At 38.7% G+C, this 23129-nt stretch overlaps 1 protein-coding gene across 6 annotated transcripts in view; it reads right to left on the bottom strand.

Moving 5' to 3' along the window:
* LOC127438697 (SWI/SNF-related matrix-associated actin-dependent regulator of chromatin subfamily A member 5) overlaps positions 1–23129 on the bottom strand; it is a 49134-nt gene that overhangs the window by 23327 nt on the left and 2678 nt on the right. For 3 of the 6 annotated variants that reach the window (XM_051694493.1, XM_051694502.1, XM_051694483.1), the window contains exons 3-14: positions 21975–22141; positions 21735–21835; positions 21023–21123; positions 19958–20137; positions 19247–19402; positions 18962–19093; positions 18709–18777; positions 18349–18458; positions 16577–16803; positions 5868–5989; positions 3251–3403; positions 2973–3105 (exon numbers count right to left, since the gene is read on the bottom strand). In XM_051694493.1, coding sequence (XP_051550453.1) covers positions 2973–3105; positions 3251–3403; positions 5868–5989; positions 16577–16803; positions 18349–18458; positions 18709–18777; positions 18962–19093; positions 19247–19402; positions 19958–20137; positions 21023–21123; positions 21735–21835; positions 21975–22141 — 1651 coding nt within the window. Of the gene's footprint in view, positions 1–2972; positions 3106–3250; positions 3404–5867; positions 5990–16576; positions 16804–18348; positions 18459–18708; positions 18778–18961; positions 19094–19246; positions 19403–19957; positions 20138–20687; positions 20860–21022; positions 21124–21734; positions 21836–21974; positions 22142–23129 lie in introns of those variants that run through there. The other 3 variants (XM_051694512.1, XM_051694530.1, XM_051694521.1) reach the window with 3 other exon arrangements.

The raw sequence follows: 23129 nt of genomic DNA, 5'->3' as shown, positions 1-23129 counted from the left end.
GCGAGGCCCCATCCGCGGGTACATCAAATGCGATTGTCCCCTTGGTGCCCCTTGCTCAGAGTTTGGAGGCATGGCTAGCATTCTCCAACCCGTCACGTTGGCTGGCCAGGACGATCCGACTCAGCTACGTGATTCAGTTTGCCAGGCGCCCACCCAGGTTCAATGGCGTCCGTTTCACCAAGGTAGGAGGCGAGGATGCTGCTGTCCAGCATGCAGAAATCACAGTCCTTCTACAGAAGGACGTGATAGAGCCTATCACTCCAGCCGAGATCAAGAAGGGGATCTACAGCCCCTACTTCATCGTACCAAAGGTGGTGGATTGAGGCCAATCTTGGACTGTGAGCGCTGAATCGGGCCCTGCACAGACTCCCGTTCAAGATGCTGACACAGAAGCACATTCTGTCATGCGTCCGGCATCAAGATTGTTCTTGGTTTTGTCTCGACACAGACCGTTTCTTCGGTTCGCTTTCGAGGGCCGGGCATATCAGTCATTCGCATGTCGCAACTCACCCGCCGTCTCCTCCTTTGGAGTCAACAGTGACTGAAGTCGTTGCGGGCCACTCACATCCCCGGTGAACTCAACCGTGCAGCGGACACGCTGTCATGGCAAATGACACTCAGGGGAGAGTGGAGACTCCACCCCCAGGTGGTTCAGCTGATTTGGAGTCAATTCGGTGAAGCACAGGTAGACCTGTTTGCTTCCCGGGTCCTCCCACTGCCCACTGTGGTAATCCCTGGCTGAGGCCCCCCTCGGCACAGACGCGCTGGCACACTGCTGGCCCCGGGGTCTGCGCTAGTATGCGTTTCCTCCAGTGAGCCTGCTTGCACAGACTTTGAGCAAGGTCAGGGAGGATGAGGAACAGGTCATGTTAGTGGCACCGTACTGGCCCACCCAGACTTGATTCTCAGAGCTCACGCTCCTCACGACAGCCCCTCCCTGGCGAGTTTCCCTGAGGAAGGACCTCCTTTCTCAGGGACAGGGCATGATTTGGCACCCGCGCCCAGACTTCTGGAATCTCCACGTCTGGCCCCTGGACAGGACGCGGAAGACCTAAGTGGGCTACCACCGGCGGTGGTAGACACTATCACTCAGGCCAGGGCTCCCTCTACGAGGCAGCTGCATGCCTTGAAGTGGCGTCTGTTCGCGAATTGGTGTCCCGAGGTGAAGACCCCCAGAGATGCACAGTTGGGTCGGTGCTTTCCTTCCTGCAGGAGAGGTTGGAGGGGCAGCTTTCCCCCTCCACCTTGAAGGTGTATGTGGCCGCTATATCGGCACACCACGATGCGGTGGACGGTAAGTCCTTGGGGAAGCACGACCTGATCATCAGGTTTCTTAGAGGCGCTAGGAGGTTGAATCCACCTAGACCGTGCCTCGTTCCCTCGTGGGATCTCTCCGTGGTCCTGCTGGGCCTGCAGAGAGCCCCGTTTGAGCCTCTGGAGTCAGTCAAGCTAAAGGCCCTCTCATTGAAGATGGCCCTCCTGACTGCGCTCACTTCCATCAAGAGGGCTGGGGACCTGCAGGCGTTCTCTGTCTGCGATACATGCCTAGAGTTTGGTCCGGCATACTCTCACGTGGTCTTGAGACCCTGGCCGGGCTATGTGCCCAAGGTTCCCACTACCCCTTTTAGGGACCAGGTGGTGAGCCTGCAAGCGATGCCCCGGGAGGAGGCAGACCCAGCCTTGTTGTTGCTGTGTCCAGTATGCGCTTTGCGTATCTACTTGGACCGCACTGAGAGCTTTAGATGCTCTGAGCAGCTTTTTGTCAGTTTTGGGGGACAGCAGAAGGGTAAGACTGTCTCCAAACAGAGGATTGCCCACTGGGAGTGTGACATTCTCCTGGGCCTTGGCGAATGGCACCTCTCTAGCAGACATCTTTAGAGCAGCGGGCTGGGCGACACCCAATACCTTTGCGAGATTTTATAATCTCCGGGTTGAGCCAGTTTCGTCCCGTGTGTTGGCAGGCATGAACAGGTAAGTATGCGGGCAGTTGGCCGGGTAGGACCTACTGCGGGGGCTTCTTTACACATGTGGTACTTCCGGTTGGTAAGTCCATGTGACATATTCTCCACATGTTAACCTCCCCTTCGGGCAGGATGTGGTCTCCGCGGTGTCTTTTCCCACATGGGACAAAGAACACCTTCCTCGATGTGAATACATCTGGCCCCAGCTGAATGATTTTTTTTATTTTTGTGGGAGAAAAAGAAAAGGCCGAAGTGGCTGGCGCAGCCTGTTCCCACTGTAAGTACGTCTTGTCCCACCCCCCCCCCTTTTTGGGTACGAGGGACCATGCGACGTTCGTGGGGCATTGGGAAGGTTACGTGGGGGCCGAGTGCACTTGCTACTAGGCACGCAGTGGCCTGCCTGCACCTGCACCGCCAGTCCACGTAACACAGTTCAGCTGGTTGTGGCATTTTGTACAGGGACCCCTAGTGTCACTACATCTACACAACATCGAGTGAGTGACAGATAGGGATGTCTTGGTTACTGTTGTAACCTCCTTTCCCTGATGGAGGGAACGAGACATTGTATCCCTCTTGCCACAACACTGAACTACCTGCTGAAATGGCCGGGACTCTGTCTCGGCTCCTCAGCACAAACCTGAATGAGTGGTTGCAAGCTGGCTCCTTTTATACCCGTATGTCCGGGGGAGTGGCATGCAAATTCCACTCGTCTATTCTCATTGGCCTTTTCTCAATTTCAAAGGTGTTTGGGGCTCCCAAGGGTGACTCCTAGAGTCACTACATCGACACAACATCTCGTTCCCTCCATCAGGGAACGGAGGTTACAACAGTAACCGAGACGTTCTGCAGAAGAAAGAAAGTCATACACATCTGGGATGGCATGAGAGTGAGTAAATGATGAGAGAATTTCCCTTTTTGCCTGCTTATACTTGGTTATGCAAGACTATGCAAACTTATCAGACTTGAACCGGAAACTGTGTGTATGTATTATGTATTAGTCTGTGTATGTACCCTGCTGAATGACTATGGAGTCCAGGCGTAGTTTCATCTCCGCTCTCTCCACGATTCTCTCTTCCACCGTGTTTTCTGTGATCAGCCTGAATACTTTAACTGGCTTCCTTTGCCCGATACGATGAGCACGGTCCTGAAATATAACAAATGCAGCAGCAAAACAATACCCATATAAACCTAAACACAACCTTCCATAAACAAAGCGGCCATCTCTCAGAGGCTCACAATCATAAACTTTATTGAACACAGATTTGTGGGTTTGTGTGTGTGTTTCTTACCATGGCCTGCAGGTCCACCTGTGGGTTCCAGTCTGAGTCGTAGAGAATCACCACATCAGCTGTAGCCAAATTAATCCCCAGCCCACCTGCCCGTGTGCTCAGCATGAAGATAAACTTACTACTGTTTGGGGCATTGAAAGCATCTATGGCTTGCTAATGCACAACAACAGAGAGAGAAGGACAGCAGAAAGAGAATCAGACAAGAGAGAAAAAATAAATATGCTTTGTAATGTTATGTTTTTAAACATACCATGTAGGCTATAATTGTATTTCATATCATCCCTAAAGAAGACCAAATATTAAATAAATGACCCATTAGGGTATATGTTTATTAATTTTCATACATTTTAGACCTAAATATACACTATATTGCCAAAAGTATTCGCTCACCTGCCTTTAGACGCATATGAACTTAAGTGACATCCCATTCTTAATCCATAGGGTTTAATATGACGTTGGCCCACCCTTTGCAGCTATAACAGCTTCAACTCTTCTGGGAAGGCTTTCCACAAGGTTTAGGAGTGTGTTTATGGGAATTTTTGACCATTCTTCCAGAAGCGCATTTGTGAGGTCAGACACTGATGTTGGACGAGAAGGCCTGGCTCGCAGTCTTCGCTCTAATTCATCCCAAAGGTGCTCTATCGGGTTGAGGTCAGGACTCTGTGCAGGCCAGTCAAGTTCTTCCACACCAAACTCGCTCATCCATGTCTTTATGGACCTTGCTTTGTGCACTGGTGTGCAGTCATGTTAGAACAGGAAGGGGCCATCCCCAAACTGTTCCCACAAAGTTGGGAGCATGGAATTGTCCAAAATCTCTTGGTATGCTGAAGCATTCAGATTTCCTTTCACTGGAACTAAGGGGCCAAGCCCAGCTCCTGAAAAACAACCCCACACCATAATCCCCCTCCACCAAACTTCACAGTCGGCACAATGCAGTCAGACAAGTACCGTTCTCCTGGCAACCGCCAAACCCAGACTCGTCCATCAGATAGCCAGATGGAGAAGCGTGATTCGTCACTCCAGAGAAAGCGTCTCCACTGCTCTAGAGTCCAGTGGCGGCGTGCTTTACACCACTGCATCCGACGCTTTGCATTGCACTTGGTGATGTATGGCTTGGATGCAGCTGCTCGGCCATGGAAACCCATTCCATGAAGCTCTCTACGCACTGTTCTTGAGCTAATCTGAAGGCCACGTGAACTTTGGAGGTCTGTAGCGATTGACTCTGCAGAAAGTTGGCGACCTCTGCGCACTATGCGCCTCAGCATCCGCTGACCCCGCTCTGTCATTTTACGTGGCCTACCACTTCGTGGCTGAGTTGCTGTCATTCCCAATCGCTTCCACTTTGTTATAATACCACTGACAGTTGACTGTGGAATATTTAGTAGCGAGGAAATTTCATGACTGGACTTGTTGCACAGGTGGCATCCTATCACAGTACCACGCTGGAATTCACTGAGCTCCTGAGAGCGGCCCATTCTTTCACAAATGTTTGTAGAAGCAGTCTGCATGCCTAGGTGCTTCATTTTATACACCTGTGGCCATGGAAGTGATTGGAACACCTGAATTCAATTATTTGGATGGGTGAGCGAATACTTTTGGCAATATAGTGTATTTATTTTTTAATCCTTTATACCAACTATTCTGATACCAATGCCAATATCTAGAGAGCACTTAAAAATATATATATTTACTCAATATTTACTGAAAAACACACAAACATTTAAAACAGAAAATTTTAATTATCCGCTGTCGGTTGATTTTGGAATGAATACATGATGGAGCTAACACTTCTGTTATTCGGCCAAGCCGGCACAATTATTGGTCTGTTATTGGCCCATAATCTCAAATTGGCCAAAAATTGGTCTATGACTACATATAATATAATATTTGCATGTGTGTGTCTCACATCCCCATGTTACCAGCAGAATTCACATTCACCCCAGTACTGATCAGTGATTTCCATGACTACCAGGTTGGTTAATCAGTATCTTTTTTTTTTTTTTTAACTCTGCTGAGATTCCATGAGAAGTATCTTGTATATGTCTCAAATTTTACAAAGCCTGCTGATTTCCTGTCTTCCTCATGGTGAATATGTTTATTTCTGCCTTTTGCTCAACTGTGCTTTTCTTTTTAACAGATATGTGTATGTTTGAGTGCAATTACAGTTTTCCAAAATTTCACAAAAAGAGGTTTGTTCGGTTTAAAATGATTAAAATACAATGTATAGTTTAAAAGGGCAGTTCACCCAAAATGAAAATTCTATCAGCATTTACTCACCCTCGTGTTGTTCCAAACCTGTATTTAAAAAAAAAAATTCTTATGTGGAACACAAAAAGACATTTTCGGCAGTGTGTTAGTCTCAGTTACCATTCACTTTAATTGCATATTTTTTCCATACAATGAAAGTAAATGGTGACTGAGGCTGTGATTCTGTCTAACATCTCCTTTTGTGTACTATGGGGGGAAAAAAAGAAGAAAGTCACATAGGTCGGAAACAACTTGCAGGTGATTCACTGGTGACAGACTTTTTTAAGTGCTATTTAGAACTATTTCTTTAAGTGTCCAAACATTTTTGGGGCTCACTGTCCAGTGTATGTGTATGTATTGGTGTGTATACCTCTCTGGCCTCATGAGGAGTGTTGCCATCCAGTCTGCAGTACTCGTACCCTTTCCACATACAGTAATCTTCCAGAATATCCAACATACGTGTCATCTGGCTGAATATTAACACTCTGGAACCTATACACACACACACACACACACACACACACACATACAGACATGCATGCATTAAAACATGAATCTGAATTCCAATGTAAATGCATAATACAAAATATCTGCTCTACACACACAAAGCAATTAAAGGGCAGGGTTCCCACGCATCCAAAAAAAAACTTGAAATTTTGCAATGCAGTTTTCCAGTCATAGAAAAGTCATGGAAAATGTAAAAAAATACCTAAATGTCCTGGAAAGTATTCCAGTTTAATAAAACATTTTGACTGTGTTGCTAGCAAGGTTTCCGTTACATGTACAAAAAACGATCGGGACTCAGAATGAACTGCATGATCACTTTACCATTTTGCCTCAGGGGGCACACTTACTTCCGACGCAGCGCCGGAAACTATTTCTTTCTACACTGATTAATGCTGTTGAGACGACTCGGGGGAAAATTACTTTTCACAAGCATTATTTACACAAGACTCTGCATTTGACATTGGACAATATCCATCGCACACTGAGACACAGAGCTGTTGCTCCATCCAGTAAAAGGAAGAAGGGGTTTAACAACGTGTATTTTAAGTTATCAACCACAGTGAGGGTGAATATTCACAAGCCATAGACCAGCACTGGCTTAGCAAGGTCCCTGTTTCTGACTGTATTACACATAATTATTTTGATTAATTTTGCTAGATAAAGTATAGCCCTGTGATATTATAAATTAATATAATATTACAATTGATGATACTCCAGCTTCACAGCAAATGCTGGAGTGAATGATCATATATTTCTTAACATAGTGACTTTAACCATACAATTTGTCTAACAGTGGTCAATATTAGTTTATTGTATTCTATTTATGCAGTATAATATAATTTTCACTTTCAGTATAATTAACGTTAATAAAAAATGTGTCCTGTTTCTGAGAGATTTCTCATGTGCGTGTGCAGGGATCTGCCAAATTGAAGAGAGCCCTGATGATGGACGAATGCTTATGAGAAAAGAACATTTTATTCTCCTTTTTTCTTTTATTTGCAAAAAAGGAAAGTTAACAATGACTCAGTAATCTGACACAATAGCCTAAATATAGATTACTTTAAATTGTGTGTTAACACTTTACAATAAGGTTCCATTCGTTAACATGATTTCATGTATTGGGTATCACGATCAAACAATTAACAATATACAGTATTTTTACAGTATTTATTAATCTTTGTCAGTATTAGTTAATAAAAATAGAATTGTTCATTGTTAGTTCATGTTAGTTCATAGTGTTAACATGTACAACATCTTCTGATTTTTAAAATCTATTAGTATGTTGAAATTAACTTAGATTAATAAATGCTGTAAAAGTATTGTTCATTGTTAATTCATGTTACCTAATTTTGTTAACTAATATTAACAAATAACCTTATTGTAAAGTGTTACCAATTGTGCTATTGTATCATTACTTTTATTTATGAATATTGTGATGTGATATTAAAGATTATGAATAAAAATGAATTAATCCTCAACTGTAATTTTTTTTTTCTCAGTAGTGCTCATGTGTAATCTCATGCTTTGACTAGAGGGAAAATATAATAATTTACAAAAAAATCAGTACTGTGCAGTGTTCTCAGTGATGTTTCGTCGCCCTGCGGATGGCGCTATAACCTCAGCTGAGCAACGGAGCAACTGTCCCACACTGTCGACTTGTAGATGATAGTTTGTGATCACGAATTGCATATGTTGCTGTATTTCTCACTTATAAATCACTGTACAAATGCTGGATGTAAATACTTTGCAAACAGAGGAAGCCTTACACAACAGTATAGAAGCGCTCGGCCATTCTGCAAACTTCAGATCGTATTTATTTACACTTTTGGAGCTCATTACTGAGATACTTTTTATACTTTTACTAAATAAAATCACATTTACTGTGAAAAATCACTTTATTTTTAGAAAGAATAGTAGTTTGCTACAACTCTTGATACTTTTGTGTTTGCTGGATATGATACCCCCTGAGATTTGACCGGAAATACGCAGGCTACATTCCGTGCATAGAGTCCATAGGAGTCAAATACACAAATCTGTATCATTTTGTCACTGCCAGCAGCTGCGCATTTTGAAACAATGTTAACGGTTAAGGGCACTTACACCTCTCGTGATTGATTACAGCAGTGTCCAATCGTGTGCTTGGCAATCGTGGTCCAACCGAGGCAGATCGCTTGATTGGTTACAGCTACAGCCAATCGCGCGCTTGGCGCCTGCACAGTGAGATGTGACACTCGTGAAACTTCTCATTCATAAACAAATGGAATGACCTGTTACATGTACCGACCGACTGAATGAGAGGGGCATGTTGTTTGTTTACTTCAGCATCAGCAAGTGAGTCTACCTTGTTCATCATGGAGAGAAAAGGGTGGAAGAACTATTAATGCATAAAAGTGACTGATGTTTATACAGGTTGAGGGGCTTTCACATGACTCACGTCAGTGCTGCTGAATATGGCGTCCCTTTGGGGACAAATTTATGACTTTGCAACACGCACTCGTCTCACTGAACGTGAGCTCTGCGTGTCTTTAGCACGACATCTGTGTTTCCCTTATGTGACGTCTGCGTGTGCCTTCACCTCGCTTCACTCACTCGTCTGCATGAACATGACGTCTGTGTCTCGTTAACACAACGTCTGCATCTGCCGTTTCACTCGCTCGTCTGAATGAACAGGTTTTCTGCACCTCCTTTATTGCGTTTGAGAAATCTACGCCAAGTCTGATGTCTTGCCAGGACATTGATTTCACTGTTTAAACTTACTAAAGCTTTATATGAATCAGAACACACCACTACATCCATAGGATGGATTTCTTCCACTCACTGAAGAGCAATTATATTTGTTGTCATTTCAGTTGTATACACAGACTGAAAAATGATTTGATAATATTTTTACAATGTAAGATTTAAAATGAGGAATATAAACAGCTGCAGCCTTATGTCCAGAGCCAGGGTTGTTTGAGCCATCTGTATATATTTGAATACTGTTGAAATATTCCTGGTCCAAATTATGTTTCACAATTATTTCCTTTGAAATAAGTATTTCCTTTCCATTTATTTTACCAAGCAACTATGATCAAATATTGGCATTGGGAATAGCCAAGGTGTTGTTACAGGTGTTACCACAGTAGGACTTATATTTATGCTAATATCTAATGTATCTAAATGCAAAACAACTTTTTCTCAAAACTTGTGATTGTATGACATAAATTTTCCTTAACATAGCTGAGCTACACTACCGGTCAAAAGTTTTGAAACACTTGATTGAAATGTTTCTCATGATCTTAAAAATCTTTTGAAATGAAGGCGTATGCTTAAATGTTTGAAATTAGTTTTGTAGACAAAAATATAATTGTTTCACCATATTAATTTATTTCATTATAAAACTAAAATTTAATAAAAACAAAAATAATTTTTTATTTTTTTTTTACATTTATGACTTGGACCAAATAATAAAGAAAAGCAGCCAATAAGTGCCCAACATAGATAACGCCTTCAATAATGTTTAAAAAGGATCCCAGGGTGATACCTCAAGAAGTTGGTTAAGAAAATGTCAAGAGTACATGTCTGCAAATTCTAGGCAAAAGGTGACTACTTTGAAGATGCTAAAATATAACACAGTTTTGAATTATTTTGGAATTTGTTTAGTCACAACATAATTCCCATAGTTCCATTTTTGTTATTCATTAGTTTTGATGACTTTACTATTATTCTAAAATGTAAAAAAAAAAAAATTATAATAAAGAATGAGTAAGTGTTTCAAAACTTTTGACCGGTAGTGTATATGCTGCCATAATCTATTGTAGGTCTAATCATTGCACAGTATATTATCTTTAATGATTGTCTACTTGCACACCAATCAACCCCTGCCAAGCATCTTAAAATGTTTATTCCTTTATTATCCGTTATACACAAATGTATTATTATGTTTATAATGTGAGGGTCATAACATGCTGATTAATAAAGCTAAATTTAGACTTAAAAAAAAACAAAAAAAAACATTATAATATAAAGGCGCCATCTTAACTTGTCCTGACACAAACCTGGCCTAGCTGAACTGTCTGAATCACATATCAGACAGATGAAGACAGTTTCACGTTGCTTCATTTTTGTTTTCTGCAGTGTGTTTAAGCGAAAGATGCCAGTACCTGTAGCGGTGTTTCCTCTACAGTTGTTAATATAACAGCACCTGCAAATTGTGTGTACAGTAAATCAGGCTTTATGCTGCGCTTCAAGTCTACAGCGGGGAGAGAGGCAACATGCAAGGAGCAGGAATATATAATGTATGTAATATGCATGTTATTAATGCATGAAAATATTTATCTCTAGTGTTTTATTCCCACTCTGCGCGTATACATGTATGCTTACACAATCACTTAGCCAGGTGTCAGATTACTAGCAAAGATTTAGATCTCGTCTGGATCCGGATCGGAGTCTGCCTATTGAGTAAAACATTGTATTGTTTTGTAAAAATGCCCTCATTAAAAGTATGTAATGTTGTTTGTAGTAAAAAAAAAAAAAAAAAACTTTACATGTTGTTGACAAATTTGAAAGAGCTACAAGTGTGTACTTCACTGTTAGATTGTTTCATAAGCTGTGCATTAAATGGTTAAAAAATAGATCTATCACATTAATACATATTGATAAGGCTAATAACTCTAGTTCTTGTAAAATCAGACAGAATTATATAAGTGTTTTGCTGAACGGACTCAGATATTGTACTTAACTTAGTTAATGTGTTATTAAGAACCTACACCTAAAGTCTGTAAACTAGTTCATGTACATTTTCATAATTTTTTCAGCCCACTAAAATATGTATTACTTTCATTTCTTAACAGATGGTATTGGGGGCTATAATGTTAAATTAACATTTTGATCATGACAGGGATAAAATCGACAGAAAGTCAATCAAGGCTTATGTTTTATGATGAAATCGTATCATTATTCTTGGTCTTTTTATAAGTGTTTCAAATTGTTTCACTTTTTTTCAATGTCAGAAGCCAATATGGACATTTATGCCCTGATGAGACAGTGAAGCATTTGGACTTGAAGGGAACAGGTTTGTATATTTATCTTGACTTTGAAATACTTCAGGGGTTATCTGTTTGATGCAAACGGACCCTTATATTGTTTTCCTCATTTGTAAGTTGCTTTGGTTAAAATGCGTGTAAATCTAAACTAAGTTGCATGCATCAAAACAAATGACTGTCAATGTAAGTATATTTTATTATAATAATAATATATTAGTATGTGGTGCAAATTAATAGGTAATACATTTTATATATTTTCTATCTTTGATCACATTTATATTTTGCTATTATCCATTTATTTATATTTTATATTTGGTAGAGTATTTAAATTTAAGTATCTCTTCTCTCATTCTAGTTATACAGCATTATACAGACAATATAGTATAATTCAATCTTGCCATCCAGTAGATAAACAAAAGAGTGTGATGCAATAAATTCTTATATTTTATTTCTTATATTTATTAGTTCTCCGCATAAGTTTGCCAAGAAAAATACATAACACATAGGGATAACAGGAATAGTTACATGCTTAAAAAAAAAAATGTAAAAAAAATTGGCAGACGCAGACGTCACATTCATTGAGACGAGTGAGTGAAGGAAGGTTATTGGGACAGACGCTGACACATTTCACTGAGCTGTGTTACATACCATGTTGCAATACGTGTTAGCGAAACTGAACACAAATCACTCCACTGCTACATGTGATTGACGTGTGACGTCTTCCTAGACATGGTTTATGTCATGTCTGTGTCACGTCTCGTCTGCGTGTTGAATTTAATGGAATAAATGGTAGAACCTTTAAAAAATCAAGATGTTGAGTGACACGTTAAGTGAGATGAGTGCGTGATGCAAAGTCATAATTTTGAGCTAAATCGGATGCCATAGTGTTTCATAGTGTAATGTTTTTGCCTCACACAAATGAAGTCTTTTTGAGAGTACAAAGCTACAAGAAATATTTAAAAACTGTCCAAATTTATGAAGAGATATTGAACGTCTCATAATTTAGTTTCATTAATTATTACCTTATCATTTCCAAGTATCCAGAAACCCCAGTTATTGAACTACAGTATTTACATTTAACAAAAAAAAACACCAAAACAAAAAAAAAACCCTAAGACCTAAACATAAACGAGTCCTCTTTTTATTTTCTGCAATCAAAGCAATTTAAATTTTTTTCTCTTCCAAATACATGTTTTCAATGTTTATTGTGCACGCCTCCCATTCTACTGAAGTCAGTAGATTTGTCATGCAAATTTCAAGAAAGGAGAAGGTAAAGACGTAATTGATACTCATTAATACTGTTAGACTGTTACTGATGTCTTTTTGGATGTAAAGTCACTCTCAGCAGTTCACAAACTGAAGGCAAACTATAGATCTGCTTTGTTCTTATTATGCTTAAATACTATAAAGTCTCTTGGCAGAATCAAAATGATTCAATGGCTCACTACTAGCACATAAGGTGCTCATTTGTCACCACCTAGTGGCATCTCCAGAAGTAGTCACTAAATTAGTCAATTACTTAAACTGAACAAATTTGTGAAACAGAAGCAAGCAACACCAAAATACCGTTTATATTTGCAGCACAATTGTGCAGATAATTTGCTATACTTGAATCATTAAAATAGCTTAAGTTGGTGCTTTTAGCTTATTCTTTAAAAAAAAAAAAAAACCCGGAAAACATGTTCGTGGATCAGTGATTGTCTCAACTTTTTTGCCCCTCATTAGTTTGCATCCCTGTGAGTTATAAACTTTAGACAACGATGATAAAAATTAATTCACACTGGGTTGGCAGCATGGTGATTCGACCTTAATACCTCGGGATGTGAATTAATTTTCAATAATTCAAAGATCTGAGTCAGTTTATACCGCGGTTACCACATGTAGTATGCAAAAAACATGGAATCTAGTCGTAAAAATGGCATTTACAATAAAATGCAGAATGTTGTGGAATATGACATATTTGGACGAAAATGAATGTTTTAATGTACAATTAATCAAATTAAAATTGTGATATGTCCAAGTGTGATAATTAAACTATCTGATTTAATTAAATAAATAAATAATCTGCAAATGATGCAAACTACAATATGAATGTGTAGAGCCGCTCATACACTGAAAACACCTCATCATGATTATCACATGCAGTCTTGTGCGTGTGAGATGACATAGACAGAGAGAACTCTGAAGAGCACAGCACATACAGACTATGTAGTTATTAAATTGAATCATAGCTTTACGGGGATTAATAATTAAACTGGGCCATGGAGCAAACTGCTTATCTGGTGGTGAGAAACTACCGTCAAAAACAACAGAATAAAAGCCAAAATAAAAGCTTGATTTAAATGGAAGCATGTGTTTTTGCTTACACTTGTTGGGTGCATAAAATGTCCTGGAAATGTCCTGGAAAATTGTGCCTTGAAAAGGGTGGGAACCCTGAAGGGATAGTTCACCAAAAAATGTAAGTTCTGCTATCATTTTCTCATGTTGTTCAAAACCTGTTAACCTTTCTTTCTTTTGAAGAACACCAAAGGAGATGTTAAGCAGATTGTTAGCCTCAATCACCATTAACTTTCATCGTATTGCAACAAGATGCAATGAAAATTAATGGTAACTAAGACTAACATTCTGCCTAAAGGCCTGTTCACACCAAGTCCGTATTTTCGGTACGAATGTTCGTTCCGAACAAGTTTTGTATGGTAACAATGCAATCCTATGGCGTTATGCACATCAGGTCCGACAAACAGTCCGCTGACAATCCAAAGCTTTTTTTACGGAAAGTGTTCTGATTTTTTTTGTCTTCGGACTGCGATGAAAATTGGCTGACCAATGAGATAATTTTGTCAGTCGCTGCAGCTGCTCAATCCAGCGTGTTGGTGGTGCTAATCAACTGGAAAACACCGGCATACATGCAGCTGATATTAATTATATAATTCAAAATAAATAGTTGCAGTTCATGAACCCTTTGTACTGCAAACACAAGCCCGTTTTGTTTTTGAAAGTCTGCTTATGTTTTTTTTTTCTTAATGTACATTATTTCATATGTACATCACTGTGCCTGTATTGTCATGGCATTAAAAATTGCAGCAAAGTTCAGCAATTTGGACTCGGTGTGAACAGACATCTGTCAGAGGTTCATCTCGCAAAATCATCACAGATTTGGTGTGAACAGGCCTTAACATCTTCATTTCTTTCTTAGGAAGAAAGTGGGTTTGCAACAATATGAGGGCAATGTAAATGACATAATGACAGAATTTTTATTTTTGTGTGACATAGGGCTGGGTGATATGACGATATACTGTATATTGTGGTGACAATATAAAGTGTCAATCAATAGAGAGTTTGCTATATTGTGTATATTGCAATATGTAAATATCCATGGGTGCGTCGTAAGCGTATTTATTAGTGGGCAGGGCTTCGCATGAGACTGAGAATGGAATGAATTGTGGCCGGTAAAAGCGCCATGTTATTTGCACGCTCTGATAATTCACTAAAGGAATTATGCAAATCAGGCAATGGCGCAAACGCACCCATAAACATGTTGCTGAAAGAAATTTGCACACGCAATTCCGATCTTGCAGGGCAATTCTGAGTGATATCCACAGTTTTCCTGAGCAACCACTGGGCGATGCCATTATGATTTTAATTGCCTGTTTTCTGTTTCTGGTCTCAAGAAGCAATGTAAAAAGTACTAAAACGAGCGATCCAGATAGAGAACAAAAACAATTTAAATGTTATTTGGAGTAAAAATGAACTTCAGGCTCATCTTGTGCAGTTGTCATAGCAACTCATAGTTAATTATATCAACATAACTCACCTCGAACCATCGCTTCATGTCATCTATCCATGTCATCTCGACTCTAAAGACAGATATAGCGGAAGATGCAGCAGACCACCCTGATCTGACACTCTCTGCTGTGCAGCATCACTGTTATCCAGACACCTGGATCATCTCTTTAAAGGGATAGTTGGCCAAAAATTTAAATTCTCTCATCATTTACTTACCCTCATGCTATCCCAGATGTGTATGACTTTCTTTCTACTGCAGAACACAAAAGAAAATTTTTAGAAGGATATCTCCTCCGCACTGTATGTCCATAAAATGCAGGTGAATGGTGGCCAGAACTCTGAAGGTCCAAGTATCACATAAAGGCATCATAAAAGTAATCCATCTGACTCAGTGGTTTTATCGATGTCTTTTGAAGCAATCCAGTTAGTTTTGGGTGAGAACAGAACAAAATATTACTCCTTTTTCACTATAAATCTTGACAGCAGTCTCCTTGGCGATAGTGATTTCAAGCTTGATTACACTTCCTATAGCTCCATCTTGCACTCTGCATATGCGTCAAGCACTGAGAAGTGTAATAAAGCTTGAAATCATGATCGTGTCTAGACACTGCAATGGCAAGATGAAAAACGTGAAAAAGCAGATATATTTTGGTCTGTTCTCACACAAAACCGATTTGATCGCTTCAGAAGACATTGACTAAACCACTGGAGTCTTATGGTATCCTTTTATGCTCCCTTTGTGTGATATTTGGACCTTCAGAGTTCTGGCCACCATTCACTTACAGAGCTGAAATATTCTTCTAAAAATCTTCATTTGTGTTCTGCAGAAGAAAGAAAGTCATACACATCTGGGATGGCATGAGGGTGAGTAAATGATAACAGAATTTTCATTTTTGGGTGAACTATCCCTTTAACATGCCGAAAGTGCGCTTGACAACACCAGGCATCTGTACTACTTCATCATTTTATCATTATTTGATTAATTATTGCTGATATGATCGATAGAAACATCAAGAAAATTAAAAGGAGTTTGTTATTAAAACAGATGCGACATCTGTGGTGTTGATTCACAAAAGCCAACACAGAGCAGAATAATATTATCTGCAAACTATGTCGCGCGACGATAATCAATCTTGGTAATACAAGTTATCTGTTTTACCTCGTCAAATGAAGCACACTAAAGAATATTATGAAAGCCAAAAAATGCGCTCTGCATTCATTAATTTCTATTAATTTTTGCAAGTGAAAGTGTTTATTTTTAAAGAAGTGTTTATTTTTATTTGATATTTATTTTCTGCAAGAAGTGTTTACATAATTTTGGATATTTTCTGCAAGAACTGTTATTTACGTTGGGTACTTTTTACTTATTAATTATTCATTTCTTTGTTTCATTTTTTTTATAAGATCTGGAGTTTCTTGATGAAAGTTTATAATAATAATAATAATAATAATAATAATATTGGTCAACAACATATCAGACTAAAATGTGGCATCATCTGAAATTGAGCAATATGGTAATGTTGATTAGAAAGTGTTTTTTTTTTTTTTTTTTTTACTTTGTCAAGGTTCAAATAAAGAGAAAATTATATAAGTATAGTTTTCATTTATAAAGTATTTAATTCACTGACTGGATTTTCCAAAATTAGGCATTACATTTACTAAATCGTGACATATGTATATCGTTATCGTGGTATAAAAATACTCATGTTGTGATTTAAGATTTTGTTCATATCGCCCACCCCGATAGAAAAACACTACCCACCTTGCTCTTGCACTTTAGGCAGAAGTTTATCCAGCGCGACCATCTTGCCACTGTTAGTGGCCAGGTGTGTGTCAGTGGTGTACGGGGGACCAGGCTCCGCCCCGTCAAACAGATATGGATGGTTGCAGCATTTCCGGAGCTGCATCAGAATATTCAAAAGCCGCATCTTGTCCATCTTCCCTGCAGAGTTCAAAATATCAATATCCTTCATCAGGATACGTGTGTACCTGTCAAAACAACAGGAAACAACCTCATTCACTTCCATTCACTGGCCTTTAGACAGTCACCTGGTCTGGGATATGCATTGCCAATAGCTGGTCACTGCTTTATTCTCTGATTTGTAATCATTCCAAACATATGAATTCATTACCCTGGGAAATGTGCAAGAATATTTGTTTTTTCGATTCATTTCACCACACGGTACACACATCACTATGAATCACCACCCAAAGTATGTATCAAACCAGATGGCTTACTTAAATCAAATTCAAACCCACACAAACTTGTGTGAACACAGACAAACACAATTAATTATAGTGTCTGCTGAATCTTTAGTATGAATTTGACAATTCACATTTTTTGGGTGAGTGAATAATCTGCATTCTACCTAGAGTTGCAAAGGTCCGGAAAATTTCCAGTAAATTTCCGGAAACTTTCCAGAAACTTTCCATGGGAAGTGAAGCTGGGGAATTTTGGAAATATTGGAAAAAACTTTGGGCACTTGGCTATATGCTGCTGCATTTTGTGGCATTCGTAACATAGGTCTTTGCACAGTATTTGCAAATGTACACAGCCTTTCCTTCTACATCGACTGAGGTGAAATGTATCCACACATCAGATGGCGCACGTGGCATTGTTCTGTAGAATAAGATTAGAAAAAAGCTTGTAAAAAACACTAATGCAATGTCATGCACAGATATATAAATAGTTAGCTAAACAAATGTAATATTCTGGAATGGTAAAAATATTTTACAATTGATGCTGGACAAATGAATAGAAATAGGCTAGATGAATAGATGAACACTCCTCAATCAGCATGCTAAATCAAACTATCACCTATGTTCTTGTATGAGAACAGAAATCTGGCTAGCAGAAGGCAGAAGAAACAGCATCACAGTTGAGTTAGCTAGCACCATGATAGCTAGCCTCTTAAATTGTCAATGAAATGGTGTTAGCTAGCTTACATTTAGCATATCTGATTTACTGGCTAGCTAGCTACTGTATAAACACATTTTGATTTAGTATTTGCTAGTTAAACTTTAATATCATAGATCAAATATATTTACCCTAGTAATATCATCAAAACTTACTTGACTGGATGTAGTCCTTGGGCTCAGATACAATAGTGTGGCTTCAATAGTCCTGCTGTAGTAAGTAGCCTGCAGTAAGTAGTGTGCTGTGTGCATGTGATTGAGGAATGCGCAGGGTAGAAATTCAACTGAATTTGCATTAAATCTGGTTGTTTTAACCAAGATTATGCTGCAAGATGTTTTTTTTTTCAACTACATTTAAGTTCCCTATTATAGGCTAACTTGCAATTTTGCAAATTTCCAGTTCATTCCAATTAATTCCCGTTAATTCCCATATATTCCCGTTAATTCCCATATATTCCCATTAATTCCCATGGAAAGTTTCCAACTTTGAAAATTCCCGGAATTTTGCGACCCTAATTCTACCCACACCTTCAAACATTTTTCACAAGAAAAACTGTTCACCAATCTCTCACAAACTCCATATGTCTCTGTGTCTTCTGTTCAAGGGTGTGATCTTACCATTCTCTCTGCATTTTACTGAGGCCCAGGTAAATCTTCACCTCTTTCTTAGGAGGAAGACTCCTCTCCACCTCCGCTTTGATACGACGCAGCAGGAACGGACGCAGAACCTTAAAAAAAAGCCATTTAACAGCTTGGGTGTCTACATCATCTTCATCAAAAACAGCAACCTCAATGCTGAACAACCCTAAATAATCCTTGTATATCAACTGCTATTTTTATTACCATTACTTTACTTATTTTTTTGTCACTGTTTTCATTGTGTGTACTGATGCTATGGTAATATAAGTAATTCAGTCATGCTAATAAAGTACTGTACTTTGAAATTAAATTTAAACTGAGTGAGAGAGAGAGACTTACAGCATGAAGTCTTTCAACTAGCTTTTGGTCACCCAGACAGTTGTTTGTATCGAACCATGAATCAAAATCCTGAAATTTCACAGACATAAAGAGGACACTGTTATTACCACTGACTCATCTGTACAATTTTGACTACATTTAAGATAGGTTTGCTAGTTGTTTTGGTTACATGCATGACACAAACAAAGCAAAATAATGTATGTATGAGTGAAAGATAAAACAGAATGCAATATTTAAAAAAAGTATGACTCACACTGGCAGAGTTAAACACATCTGGCAGCAGAAAGTTCAAAAGCGACCAGAGCTCATGTAGATTATTCTGCAGGGGTGTACCAGTCAACAGGAGACGATTGGTCGTCTTAAACTCACGCACAATCTCTGATAACTGACAGCCAGAGAGAGAGAGATAAAAGACAGAGAGTCACACTTCCCTGTGTCAGATCATTAAATCAACTCAAAGGTTTTATAAGGCAGATTTCTCTGCTTTTAGTCACTCTTGCAATAATTTGGTCTCAGTTGTTCAACTGGGTTTCGATACCTTTGATTTCTCGTTTTTGATGCGATGGGCCTCATCGATAACCAGATACCGCCAGTTAAACTTCTTAAAGACTGATTTCTCCCGGATTACCATCTCGTATGAAGTCACACACACGTCCCATTCACCAGGCATCATCACATCACGTATGAATGCAGCCTAAAACACACACACACACAAATATGTTTGTTTTCCTATCATGGTGGTAAATTTTTATTGACTTCTATTGTTTTCATACTGAGCTAATGATATTCTCTATCCCTTAACCTTAAACCTAACTCTCACATGCATTTTTGGATTTACATTAAGGCATTATTTAGTATGTTTATTAAGCTGTTTTCCTCATGGAAACTGTTGGGACCCCACAATATACTGTAGGTGATTTCAGGTTACACACCATAGATTTTCATTGTTTTTATATGATAAGCTTATTCTAATTAATATAGACAAACCCTGCCCCTATCCCTAAAAGAGAACATTATTTGCCTTATTTCTAAATCAATCTTTTAGTTTGAGCCCTAAATATCCCCAAAATTAGGATTTGTCAGATTATGTTCACTTTTGGGGACGATTTTGTCCCCTAACTAAAGATAAATATGTACACTAACTAGAACTGATTAATTATCACACAAGAATTAAGTAGGACCTACTGTTAGGATGGAAGTGGGGAGAAAGAGAAAATAAAGATAAACAGTGGGGCATAAGCCGCCTTACTCTTTCATCCTTATCCCCGATGAGACAGACGGCCTTCAGGGTGGGCACCCAGCGCTTGAATTCATTCATCCAGTTATGCAGGGTAGATTTGGGCACTAGGACCATGTGGGGGCCCGGAATGTTCCTGTAGTGTTTCAGGTAGCCTAGCAATGCGATTGTCTGCAGAGTCTTACCCAAACCCTGAGCCAATCAGAACACACAAATCCAATGAGTTGTATAAGACATCAACAAGACAGATTCAGAAAAGTCTCATTTGAATCTTTGAAAAATAAATGCCAGAGCAATTATTCATTGTCATGAGTTTATGTGGTTCTGCAATGACTAATATTCAATTAACTATTTCTGAAGCTGTAAGGGTTCCACTAAGAATTACAGTACCTCACACAGTTACTTTTAAAGGTGATGTTTGTAATTTTTTCCAGTGTTAAAATATACTTTCTCTTACGCCATCTTATTATGCATAGGCACTTGTAAGCCGTTCATAGGCTGAGTCCCACAAAAAGTAAAAACTGTGGAGCTATCAAATCATTGCTCTGTTTTTTGGAGCATCCAGACCAACCAAACATTGGATCAACCAATGGCATGAGTTCAGGGCGGGACCATAGATTTTCCCAACTAATAGAAGATGTTGAAAGTGTTTGAAAACCATTATTTTAGCAATTGATGACACTTCAGCTTTAAGTACTACTGCCATAAGTGTAGTTATATTTATATTAAGTTCAAAACTTACATTTGGGTGGAGCTTGTTCATCTAGGCCTGCCAATCCCTCCAGCTCCCCATGTCCACATTCATCTTTTATAACACCTATACCAATTATTATTTAAAACTGTCTTTATATTTCTTGCTTTAGTCAGATAGTCTGGGGGGGATCTCAGAGCTCAAGCCCAGTCCCATGCTCGAGCCCCTCCATTATGGACAGCACGGCAAATCCGTTTACCTTAATGCATTCCAAGATTATATAAACCAGTGAATTCGTAAAATAGTTGTTGATGCCAGGCACACATTACCTTAATGTTCTCAAATGTGGTGTTAAACATAAGAGAGTGATAAATGAGAGATGATACCATTTCATCAGCCAGGATGCCATTGATGCCGTTCTCATACAGAGAAATCATCCAGTTCAGGCCTCTGATCTGATAATCTCTCAGTGCTCCATTCTTAACATCTAGCAATGGAACAAAACACCAATAATCAATCAGTATTATCTGATCATTACTGATGGCCCTTTGTTTAGACATTGATCAGATAGGTGAATGAACTATAATAATTTAATTCCGAGAATTTGGAAGTGGAAGTGCTGGAAGAGGTGCTTACACATCAAATTTAGTATAATTTCAGAAATTAGCAGACATTACACTCTTTAAATAAACAATTTGTAAAAATATTATTAACAGTTTGTGTTTGTGCATTTCAGCAAAAATGAAAATTCTGTCATCATTTACTCACCTCATCTATGACTTTTTTAATTGAGGGAACACAAAAGGATGTTAAAAATGTTAAGAGCTGACAGCCTCAGTCACTATTCACTTTCATTGTATGGTTAAAAAGGTGCAACGAAAATGAATGGTGACTGAGGCTTACCTACCTCCTTTTGTGTTCCACAGAAAACAGAAAAACAAATAAGGGTTTTAAACAACATTAGGGTGAGTAAATTATGACAGAATGATCATTTCTGTTTGAACTTTCCCTTTAAAACGGAGACTCTGATAAACAACCACTCTATTAAACAGAGAAACACAGTGACTGTTTATAAAATCATTAAGCATTGATTCATACATGAGGGGGACTCCTCAAATCGAACAAGAACATTAGCAGCCTTCCTGCTCTCAGATAACAATTCCTCATCTTCCTCCTGCTCTGTTCGACGATGGCGGTTACTGAAACACACAACCACCGGCCAGAAATAAATCACACCAATCACCATAATGACCCGTGTCTGACCAACAGCTTAAGAACTAATCACTAAACTGATGCATGTGAATGTGTGAGTGTGCATGTATGTGTGCACTGACTCACTCTCCAACAGACAGCAGGTTCTGCTTTTCATCCTGTTTGATTCGGGGTCTCCCCACCTTCACCTTCAGGGGTGAGGTGGGCGATTTTTGGCTGGCAGGCTGAATGAAATGAGCGAACAGCTCAGTCTGCTTCAACAGGAACTCAAACCTGTTTGCACGGTCTGTTTTCTATAGTTGAGAGAGAGAATGTTTTTTGAGTAAACTGAGATGTGAAAACTTTAAGCTGAATTAAAAACTATTTTAACTCCACAATTAGTTGTGCAAAAACTTAGGTAAACTTAGGTATAACATACTTTTACCTTAGTAGTACCTTACTAACTACCCTGTTAATAAGGTGGGAAAACACTTGAATTTTATTTTAATTACGTTTTAAAATTGACAGATCTATTTTACGTTATTTATTTTCATAGGAAAATTTAAGATTCTGTCTGAAGTGATCTAGTGACCTACTGTAGTCTTAAACCCTAACTCTCTCTACTACAACTGTTGGCAAAAAGAGAGAATATGTTGTAGTTAAAATGTAAACACAAATATATTAAAGGAATAGTTAACACAAAAATTAAAATTCTTGTTTCATTTACTCACCCTCGTGCCATCCCAGATGTGTATGACTTTCTTTCTTCTGCAATAAACAAACAAAGATTTTTAGAAGTATATCTCAGCTCTGTAGGTCCATACAATGCAAGTAAATAGGGATCAGATCTTTGTAGCTCCAAAAATCACATAAAGGAAACATAAAAGCATTCCATGACTCCAGTGGTTAAATCCATATCTTCAGAAGCGATATAACAGGTCTGGGTAAGAAACAGATCAATTTTTAGTTATTTTATTACTCTATATCTCCATGTTCACTTTCACCTTTACATTTGAATGTCACATGTGGTGCCTGTTTAGTTTCATTTTCACATCTGAAAGTGAATTTTAAAGTGGAGATTTAGAGTAAAAAAATAACTTAAATATTGTTCTGTTTCTCACCCACACCTATCATATCACTTCTGAAATATAGATTTAACCACTGGAGTAATATGGATTACTTTTATGTTTGTTTTATGTAATTTATGGAGCTACAAAGGTCTGATCACCATTCACTTGCATTGTAAGGAAATACAGAGCTGAAACATTCTTCTAAAATTCTTGGTTTGTATTCTGCAGAAGA

Source organism: Myxocyprinus asiaticus, chromosome 4 (assembly GCF_019703515.2).
Source record: "Myxocyprinus asiaticus isolate MX2 ecotype Aquarium Trade chromosome 4, UBuf_Myxa_2, whole genome shotgun sequence".
Lineage (NCBI taxonomy): Eukaryota > Metazoa > Chordata > Actinopteri > Cypriniformes > Catostomidae > Myxocyprinus > Myxocyprinus asiaticus.
The sequence above is the reverse complement of the archived record's forward strand: the minus strand, read 5'-3'. Positions and strand labels throughout refer to the sequence as shown.